Source organism: Manacus vitellinus, unplaced genomic scaffold (genome assembly GCF_001715985.3).
Source record: "Manacus vitellinus isolate BGI_N305 unplaced genomic scaffold, ASM171598v3 scaffold_27_pilon, whole genome shotgun sequence".
NCBI lineage: Eukaryota > Metazoa > Chordata > Aves > Passeriformes > Pipridae > Manacus > Manacus vitellinus.
In genome coordinates, this window is record NW_021940039.1 from 2,571,046 (window position 1) to 2,581,399 (window position 10,354).

At 39.5% G+C, this 10,354-nt stretch overlaps 1 protein-coding gene across 3 annotated transcripts; it reads right to left on the reverse strand.

Moving 5' to 3' along the window:
• Positions 1-2,047: 2,047 nt before the first annotated feature.
• Positions 2,048-9,161, reverse strand: LOC108640017 (centrosome-associated protein 350). 3 transcript variants are annotated; one of them, XM_018074439.3, is made up of 7 exons: positions 8,885-9,161; positions 8,200-8,368; positions 4,869-7,537; positions 3,828-4,169; positions 3,288-3,431; positions 2,757-2,882; positions 2,048-2,477 (listed from the first exon to the last, which is right to left on the reverse strand). In XM_018074439.3, the coding sequence occupies exons 1-7, from the start codon at positions 9,011-9,013 to the stop codon at positions 2,322-2,324; spliced, it is 3,735 nt and encodes a 1,244-aa protein (XP_017929928.3). In that variant the 5' UTR covers positions 9,014-9,161; the 3' UTR covers positions 2,048-2,321. The 3 variants fall into 3 exon arrangements, with proteins under 3 accessions (XP_017929928.3, XP_017929930.2, XP_029816483.1); XM_018074441.2 differs by lacking the exons at positions 4,869-7,537; positions 8,200-8,368; positions 8,885-9,161 and having other exon boundaries at positions 3,828-4,248; XM_029960623.1 differs by lacking the exons at positions 3,828-4,169; positions 4,869-7,537; positions 8,200-8,368; positions 8,885-9,161 and having other exon boundaries at positions 3,288-3,451.
• Between the last annotated feature and the right edge of the window lie 1,193 nt (positions 9,162-10,354).

Below are 10,354 nucleotides of genomic sequence, written 5' to 3' on the forward strand. Positions count from 1 at the left end.
TGACCATTAATATCTGAAGTGGTTCAGTCACATATCTTTTGATCCATACCCCCAGCTACAGGCTAAATGATTTCTCACATCACATCCCAGCTCTCTTTTTCCTGGGTACAACAAGCAACAAAATAGATGGTTACAAGAGCAGAGTCCAACAGCTCCAAAGAACTGAAAAATCTTGTGGCAGCTGCTAATTAGGATTTTAAAAATCTGCAGTGCCAAAGATATTTTAGAGCACATTTTATTCAGAAGAATTGTTAAATGTATAAAGATGAAAGAGATGGATTACAGGAAAATTAAATGTAGGGTTTAACTGAGAAATAATCATTTTCTATGAAAGATAATGACTCCTCTTGAGGCTACTATCAAGATTTATTGACCCAGGAGGTTAATATTGATCAAACCCAAGGCAAACAAAATATTAGACCTTGAAGGAGAGTAATCTTGATATTGAAGTCTTGCCACTGAGTGAACAGGTCAATATATCTGGGTGCCAGAATCTCAGGTTTTGAGCACAGAATGGTGGGGGATATTAAACATGTCTGACATGTTCTGTGTATACACTTTTTATTCTCATCAGGAGGAGTTACTTTATAGCTGTGTCCTTCCCTGCAGAGCAGCTTGTGAGGGTTCAGGCTTCACTCACAAACCTAATTGCAAATATGATGGTTATCACCCTCAGGTGGAACATAAGGCAGCAGTCTGAAATCAAACAAGTCCTTCAACTATTATTTCATATATAAGTGATATTTTTAATAGCTTTCATACCAAACACAAGGATCCTGCTGCTGCTGCTGCTGCAAAACCAGAGGACTTCAATATATAGATTTGTCATTGTATCCAACAATCTGCAAGTCCAGGAGAAAAAAACTGAGTTAAATTCCACTATAAACTGACAATACAAAAACAAATAACTTATCTGGATTAACTAATCAATGAGGATAAAAGCCAGAGACTTAAGAAAATGTACCACAAGGGACATGAAAATAGTTTCTAGGATAAGATCAACAGTTAATATGCTCAGGGCAGAAGTTGCCTTTTTATTTCTGTTCATATGGCAACAAGCAGGGGAGGGTTTAATGTCCTCAGGAACTGTCTGCAAAACAAAAGTACTCCCAGTCACTGCTGAGAATAGCAGCCTGTGATATAATCTGCAATTCCAATGGATTTCAGAACAAATGATGTTTTACATATGGTTTATTTTGTTTATTCAGGAAAGAATACAATATGAAACAACTCAGCATGAAAACAACTAAGGCAAAATAGGTGGGACAGCAACTTACATAGTGAACCAATTACCATGCTCAGGGAATGCTTATAGTTCCTTGTTAAAATCTTGGTTTTTCCAATTTTGCCATTACAAAAGGATTATTGATTTCCTCTGTTTTGCCAATTAAAGTACATCCTCAGCACCCTACACTGAGATGTTGTAAGAATGCAACAGGCTCATGTGATAAATAACCCAAATCACATGCACATATTTAATTGACAGACATTGAAATTACTGATAAAAAAGTCTCCCATGTAAAGTGCATTACATCAGTATTTGTCTCATTTACATAAAACTATAGACATTTAAACTGAGTATCTGGCTCTGGGTCCTGCCCTTCCTTGTGCCACATCTCTAAAGCCTTCTCCAGGTTATTTTTAACTAGTTCCATAGTGTATTAAAAACAATAAAATAATGATGCACAGTCACTTTTAAATCTGCTGTACCCATCAGGAAAAGTTTTAGACTTGTTCCAGTTAGAGGAGTTTATTCCAAACTACAGAGGCCCACAGCAATTCAGGATGTGGGACATTTAACTCCATCTGCACATTTACATTCTTCAGACAGTCACCAATGATTTTCTGAACATAATTTTCAAAGTATGATTCACCTGTCATCGTTCACAGCCTGAGCATGATAACAGAAGTAAGATCATTTGCACACAAATTGGTTCTGAAACCTGTTTGTAGAGATTTGTATACAATTTTAAAACACACTGTGCTCTTCAAAGCAGATAAAGTGCAGTCTTGAATTAAAAAAAAAGAATAAAATTTCCCCCCTTTGGATTCTGTGTGACATCTAAGAAGACCATTGATCTTAGTGAGCCTTCCCAAAGCACAGAACACAAGGAGAATATTTTGTGTAATATTTTTCTATCTGCATGAGTCTCTCCTTGATCCTTTCATAAATATGAATGTACAAATTAGGCCAAGGCCACCCTGGTATCGGGTACAAGTTCAGAGTTAAAGTTCTTAAATCACTTATTTCTTGACTGAAAAATAAAGAAAAAAAATCAGAGATTAAAATTCCTCCATCAGGGCCCACGAGGGAAAAACTTCTAATCACAGGCTTTTCTCAGATAAATCTTATTAAGAACTCTGATTGTATCAAGGATCAAGCTGTTAAATATGCCTTCAGTCATCCTCATCTTCACTGTTAATTCATCATCACCATAATAAGTCCACTGAGACTCTTCTTTACGGAGCTCCTGAATCTAAAATATAACAAGAATAAGATCAAGAGGAGGAATATGGTTGGTTCTGAAAGGTACTGAAACACTGTACCTAATCCAACTGCTTTATGTATATAAGATATATAATAAAATATCAATATTTTATATATTGATATATTAAACCACTCACTAGAACTGGGAATACTGGATTATTATTGCAAGTGTACTGAAAAGAAAAGCAATAACTTGAAGTTCTGAAGTAATTAAGAAAATATGATTCTCACAAAAGCACAAGAACTTCTAGTTTGGAAGTCTGCTTACCAGAATAAGGTCCAGTCTGTCTCTCTTACAGTTTCCATACTTGGTCATGTTTAGGAATTTTCTTTTCATTTCTAAGTCATTCTTTTCCAGGTTCATTATTTTAATAATTTCACCCTGAACAAATGTCTGCAAAAGAAAAAAAAGGCTGAAAAGGATTTGCCTCATAGGAACTGTGGCACTGGGAATGTTGTAGGTCAGTGACAGGCACTGAAGATTCAGCTTTGAGGCCAGAATTGGCCTCAATATTGGCCAACCAACACATTTCAGTCATAATGTTACTTTAGAAGTTAAACCTAAAGTAGTCATAATTAGGAGGACTAAGGCCCATTTCTCTACAGAGCTCCATAATTTGGAATCTTTTGACTAATCAGCTCAGTCTGTATTTATTCAGGCATTTCAGAGCAGTGCTCTTTTCTTCCCCAGTCGGTTCCACTGCCATAACCCTCCCAAATTTCCCATTTCTCGTTGCCATTGCAATACCTGCTCTCTTCACTAGCTCTTGTCACTGCACTTTACATTCCCAGAACGTACCTTGACATCACTGACATCTGTTCTGCTGCAGAGATGCCTGGAACAGTGAGATCCCACGTTTATTTTCATCCATGGAAAAGGGTTTGGATTTGCAGTCACTTGATATTCTGCACGTAACAACTCCCGGGTCAAATCAAATATAACCTGGAACAACAAAACCACAGCCCTGACACAACTGAACCTCTCACTGATGCCCTTTCAAACACTTTTCTCAGCACTTCTGAAGGATTTTGGGGGGGTGACAGGAGGGGTTTGAATCTCAGGGCAGGATTTCCTGACAGCATCACTGATGTTCCTACAACTGGTGTCAGGTGTCCAGGGTCTCCTGGCTGGAGAACTCTGGCAAAAGCCTTGATTCACAGCAAGACCCTCTATTCTACTGGAATTATTTTGCAGTAGATCACCAGCTTTACTTTGCAGTACCTTCCAGTGTTCCTTTAGCTACAGTTTGTGTTAGCAGTCAGATTAATATTAAATATTATCTGAGTCAGTTTACAAAACACTAGAAATGTTAATTAACAGTTAGTGCTTTAAAAATACCTGATCATACATCCTCTTGCTTTCTGCTTCCAAATCATTCCCTGGGAGATCATTACATTCAGAGCACTTTGGCACACTGATGCTCCTGAAATTTGAATTTATGTTTTCTGGGGTCCATAATTCTTCTACAGCACATGCAGACAAGTTTCTAACATAAGAACTGTAATGTGGTATCACAAGAGGAACTTCCACAGTTTTCTTCCAAGGAGCTGAGTGCCACTGATCTAATTTGTACAAGCACTGCTTTTGTCTTTGTCTCACCAGCATATGTTGGTCAGAATAAGGCTGAACAAAGTCTTCAGAGCTTCCAAAAACAGCAGCATCAAGGATTTTATTGAGGAGCTTCAGGAGAGAGGGGAAAAATAAAACAACAAACCAACAAAAAACCACCAGATGACATACTCCATGTTTTTCCACAATTTTTAGAGGTATTGAGATTATTAGCAACTAAGGTTACTTTTGAAACCATCTTCTTACTCATGGGCTCATAGAAAGCCTTAGTGATACATCATTAAAAAAAATACCTATTTTAACTGCACTGGGCAAAATTCAGAATTAGGAAGAATTCCAAATCTGAAGTTCATTGAAAATTTGACACTTTGAAACATTTTTGTTCTAAAGGTGGACTACTCTCCCCTCAAGAGCAGTTTTCTCACAGCCAGGAGCTGCAAAGGACTTAGGCAGAGCTGACAAGTGTCCAGGTTTGCCCTGATATGAATCAAAATTCAAGTTTGTGCAGATTTATCAGTTTTGACAAGTGACAAATTCCAGCACGGAAGTTCCCATTTGCTTTGTTTGGACTGTCTGTAGCTCTTATCCCCATGCTCAGCTCATCCTTTCCCCCCATACACATGCTATCCACTGGCTGTAGGATAATTCCTTACATGAGGAATGGGTCAGATTAAGGGAGAAACCTGGCTCCTGAGGTTGACATGATGTAATTTTTATGAATGATGAAAAACTGGGCCACACAAATTCTTGCCTGGATAGACCCAGCTTGGAGTCCAACACTTTAAATAAAAACTCTCCCTCTGTACTTACTGGCAGAGTGGTTGGAGAAGTCTCTGAAGATAAATGAAGTATCTTGTCTGCTTTTGATCCATGTTTTCTTTTAATCTTCTTATATGCTTTAACTGCATCATCTATAAATTTAGTTACAATTCTTTCTGCTACTGTGTGACAACCATGAATACAAAGCGTATCAAAATCACCCAGGAAAACATCAGAAACCTTTGCTGATGGTTCAGATAAGACAGCAGCTGAATTTTCTTTGAGGAGAAACAGTTTCTGATTGTCTCCTTGCCTTAGGCCTTCGCTGTAATTCATCATGTCCTTTTCAAAGGCACTTTTATATTTGTGTTGAGCTGTTTCAGAAAACGCAATTAAAATGTCAAACAGAAGTTTTTTACCGAGTTCACTTGCAACATCATCAGCAAGTTTAATTCTTTTCTGATCCTCTACCAAGCAACCAATATTTTTGCTTGTGTTTACCTCCTCTGTGTTATTGGTCTTGCTTTTCTTTGGAAGCACAGCTGCAATTATACTTTGTCTTATTTGTGCCAGTTCTGTTTTTTCCTTATCTGATCCCAAGCACATTAAGTTCTTTTGACAGAGAAATTCAGTGCACTTATACTGGTTGCAATGTGGAAATTTTTGATCTTTTTTAGACAGCAAGGCAGAGTGTAACCTGGATTGGCTTTCTTTTCCTTCTGAACCTCCTGCACTTTTTGTGCTTTCTGCTTTCTCCTCTGTAAACCCCACTCTCTGCTCATCACCTCCAGAATATCTGCAGTCCCCTTTGAAGAATTCATCGTCATAGGAGTCAGAGTCTTCATCCCCAGTGGAACTGGAACCCTTTTCGTTATCCCCCAAGAGGTGTGAGATCTCCTCAGGCCTGACAAAGACACCACAGTGCTGAGCACACTCAAAATACTTCACCCCTTGATAAGTTCCAGCATTGTCACCTTCAGCTTTGTCCAGTGCAACACCAGCCCAGTGGCCACTGGCAAAATGAGTCCGTCCTTTGAACATCAGAGTTCCAGGCTGGCTCTGCTTTACCAGCACTCTGTCCCCAATTTCAAATGATCTCAATGGGTCATCCCTGTCCCCCTCAGTGCTGGGCAGCATTAAGTGTGTTGGACATTGTTTCATTAATAAGTCAGGACTTTTACTGGCCTGGCCAGAAGAAACAGAGTTTAACACAGGCTGGAGCTCCAAATGCTGCAAAGGTGCCTCGTGTTCTCCTTGCTGGTGTTCTGATAAGTCCTCCTTTGAGCTGGAAATGGCTTGAAGTGAAGATTGTTCTGAGAGACAACCAGCCTGAGTTGAAAAAGCATCAATTGTCTCTTGACTGAGCAGGGGAAATTCTTGAGGCATGATGTTATCAGGTAATGGGGGTAATGCATCCATTTTCAGTGATATATCTTCATCCATACCCTGACTGCTCTCTGAGCCTGTCATTTGTTCTGGTGGGGATGGGAAATCATCTGTGCTGGAGGTAGGATCATCATTTTTCGTTGCACCTGCACCTAAAGAGGGAGAAGGAAGATCTTCACTTGGAAATGACAAATCCTTTTTGTTAGAGGATGGCAAGTCAGCACTTCCACAGGACAATACTTCATCCACGGGAGACAGGATTTCCGACAAGGCATCCTCAGCAGCTGGAGGGGGACCATTATCCCTAATAGAGGTTACATCATCTTCTCCTTTGGAAGAGCAGTTCTCAGCCTGAAACAATTGCTTTTTTGAGGAGGCAGAAGAAAAGAGTCCCCTCTGGGGAGACAGACATGCTAACAATTTGTTATTTGCAACATCTCTGTCAGGCAGAGAAGAAACAGTGTTCCCGAGCTGGTCAGTAACTAAATCTGGATGTTTCAAAGAAACTGTTTCTGGAAAACCCATTAGGTCTCTATTCTGATCCACAGATGAACAGTTAATTTCCCCTAACACTCTGTTAGTTGTAGAATTAGGTTTCTGCTGTTCATAGATCTTAGGTGAATAAATATCATCACTGCACAAAGAGCTGGCAGATGTATCATTACCCTGTTTTGTGACCTCCTGAGGACAGGATTTGTTTCTACTGGAGCTTCCAGAGGCACCCAGATGTGGCTCATCCACTCCCTCCTCAGGGTTATCAGACTGGGAGGAACGTTCTGGCTGGGTTTTGGAGGCATTTGCTTTGTCTGCTGGAATGAAAGAAAGCAGATGATCAGTGCAGCCATGATCCAACACATCTCCAGGGTATTTCTGGGAGTGTGATGAAATCTCAGCGCTCTCATCTTCAGGCAGTTCATGTTCATCAGTAGGTGATGTTTCCTTTCCATTACTTATTGCTACTGGCACCTCTTTTGAGAGGTCAGGAAACACATCACCACTGTCATGGACAAACTCTTCTGGGACACTGACACCTGTGCCCTCTCCATGTCTCAGCTCTAATTCTGAATCTGAAATGGAGCTTTCCAAGATGTCAACCCAAACTGCAGGCACCCTCTGAAATTCTGGGGGTGAAGAGGCTGATTTGGCACTTTCACGTTTCAAAAAGAAGTTGTTTGGCTTGGATGATGATTCAGTGGAAGCAAATCCTTCAGAAAATGCTTTTAAATTTAGTTCTTCATCAGAAGCTTCATGAGAAACATGGTCCAAATTCTTCAAACACTGACTGTCATCCAGCTGATGGATCTCAGAAGGAACAGGCACTTCCACTTCTTTAACTGGAACATTTAAAAGAATTTTTTTTAAATCAGTATTTCATTAAAAAGTATTTTCTAGAAGAGGTTGCTGATAGATCACTTAGGATACACAAGTCCATAGTCTCCCTCACTATGGTATCCAGGATTAAATACAGGAAGATGGTTCATTAGAAAAATGACACAAATACAAACTATTGCCACAATATGTAAATATTTCTAATACAGAGATTATGCATACCCAGAACTATGTAAATGATATAACTGACTCATATATAAACACACAGTTTTATTTTTATATGTCCTTCTGAGGAGTAAGAAATATGAACTGAGGATAAAACCTGGAAACAAAAATAACTCCAGTGTGTCCTGTCAAAGTCTATCTTCAACTGATCTATGTTCTTTTAAAAAGAACAGCCTTAAATTACTGAAAAAAATGCCTCAAAAGAGGCTAAATTGTTAATGATACAATCAGAATAAGTTATGATTTTGTTCTGAGGAAGCAGTGTAATCATATCTCCTAATAAACCTTGGAGACATCCCCCCATCTTACCTGATTTAAATATTGGATATAGTGAGCAAGACACTTTGGTAATAAGTGAGAAGACTGTCTCTTTCTGTCTGGATTAAAGTTTGAGTGAAGTGGTTGAAACAGATTGGACATAATAGCACTAAATATGATTTACCTGTTCCTTCAGGAGTATTCTCTGCCTGAACCATGCACAAGTTACACCAGGTAGAAAGCATCCCCAAGCTTTTCACTGTGAACTTGCTGCCACATGGACTAATATCTTCATTGCCTTCAGGATCCACCTTTGGGTTTGAAAGAAGTGCCTTTTCCTCCAGCACAGACTCCTAGAATGTAAACATTTAAGAGACACAGTTAATATCTTAAGGGAAATATCTTTGCTGGCAGAAAGAATAGTTGAGATCAGACTAAATTTACATGTTTCCCCTAAGATATATAAGGGCATATGGACTCCTGAGCACATATATCCATGTTGGGGCTGTATCAGGGAGGTAGGAAATAGGGAAGGGACTGGTCTCTGCAGATGCTGTAGGAAGTAGTTTAGTGCTCTAGGAACAGGTTTAGTTTCCCCTGGAGCAGCACAGCACTTACCCACAGGAGATGAATTAAACCCATTGTCACCACTTAAGAGCACAGAGAACATGGAAGAGGTGGGAAAACTGGTGAACCAGCCCAGGCCAAAATTTAGTGTTGAGTTGAAGTGAATGTAACCAACACATCAGACTGATTTTTACTTAATGTCATAACTGCCAAATGAGCCTTGGGCTGGTCCTGCCTTAAGGCAAATATAACCCAGGGCACTGTTTCCTTAGGCATTAATGGAATTCCAGAGGCATCCTTACCTGAAGTGCACACTTCCTGCCTTCTCTCATGATTGGTGTAGATATGGGTTTGTCCGTTTTAGCTGAATTTACATGTTCCAGAGGTAATAAAACCTTACCCTGAGCGATAAGTTCTGAAAGGTACAACATTAAATTACCATGTTTCCAGTGCTAGTTTTTCATATCAATAACTTTACTTTGGCTTTTTGTTTAGCTCAGTCTTATTTCAAGTCATTTATAATCTGAGTAACCATTGCCCTACACATTCCTAGTCATACCACCAGCAGCTGAAAGGACCAGTGACTTTATCTATCATCACCTTAAGTATCACCCACTTTCATGGCAGCAACTGGAAAGCCAAATTCTTTGTCTATGCACAGCTGCTGCCTCAACAAAGCAACTTACACCTTTCCTACTCATTCTTGCTAATCCCAAGCAGATCCTGGCACCAAAACTCACACTGGAGGCAACCAAGGAACATCTCAACACCCCAAGTTCTCTCTCAGGGGCTAATTAGCTCAAAGTCCTCTTCTGAAGGAGAGCTCCAAAGAGCAGCTGAGACTTCAACTTTTGCCCTAAAATGAGTAAGTAGTCACAGACATGGTTTGCTGCAGAATTCTGTAATGGGTACCTGTGTTTTTGCAGTCTTTATGGCTAAAGACTGAGCCTGTGGTCTCACCAGCAGCACCACACACTCTCTTGGCCACCATTCCAGACATTTTCACACTAAGGGACTGCTCCAAACCTGGAGACTCCTCTGCCTGTTCCTGGTGTTGTCCCAGTGTTCCCTTGTTCTCAGCAGAAAAGCTGTAAACAGTTGGACAAAGGATTAGTGATTGGGAGTGGGGTTTGTGTTTCCAAGTTAGTCATGACAAATCCATATGAAGTCAATAAAGGTACAAATTAAATGCTTCTGATAGTGCTTGATAGTATCTCTGGAGTGTTTCTAAACCAGCAAATTAGTAAAGCCAGAAACACTCTGAATAGTGTATTTATTTCTCCAATCCCCTCCCTCTCACTTGATATTGTATTTTATACAGTCAGATTTCAAACCTTCCTAGACAGGAACAGGAGGAGACTGAAAAAAAAACCCATTAGAACTCAAAAAGCAAAACCAGGGTCAAACTCTGGACCTGTCTGCCTCCTCTGTTTGCCATCAATTACAGCATATGAGATTTTGACAATTCTCATTAAATTTTCTACTTCAAATATAGCTTTATGGACATTTGGGACATCAGATACTGATTTTGATGGTGACTTTGAACTTTCTAAACAGTCTCCTTACTGCAAAAGGACAAGGCAACATGACTCACACTCACAGGCTTTTCCCTTAGTTCTGTAATTAACAACTGAGTAAGTTATTCTGTCCAGAAAAATGAAACAAACAACCTAAACAGAAACAACCTAAACAGAAACAACCTAAACAGAAACAACCTAAACAGAAACAACCTAAACAGAAACAACCTAAACAGAAACAACCTAAACAGAAAC

What these genes read in the sequence shown, in the direction of transcription:
- LOC108640017 (XM_018074439.3), bottom strand. Translation starts at nt 9,013, where the DNA reads ATGTTGTACCTTTCAGAACTTATCGCTCAGGGTAAGGTTTTATTACCT. An exon ending in GAATACTCCTGAAGGAACAG is followed by an intron (nt 7,538 to 8,199) that starts GTAAATCATATT and finishes TAAATGTTCCAG; the next exon opens with TTAAAGAAGTGGAAGTGCCT. An exon ending in CAGATGTCAGTGATGTCAAG is followed by an intron (nt 2,883 to 3,287) that starts GTACGTTCTGGG and finishes TTTCTTTTGCAG; the next exon opens with ACATTTGTTCAGGGTGAAAT.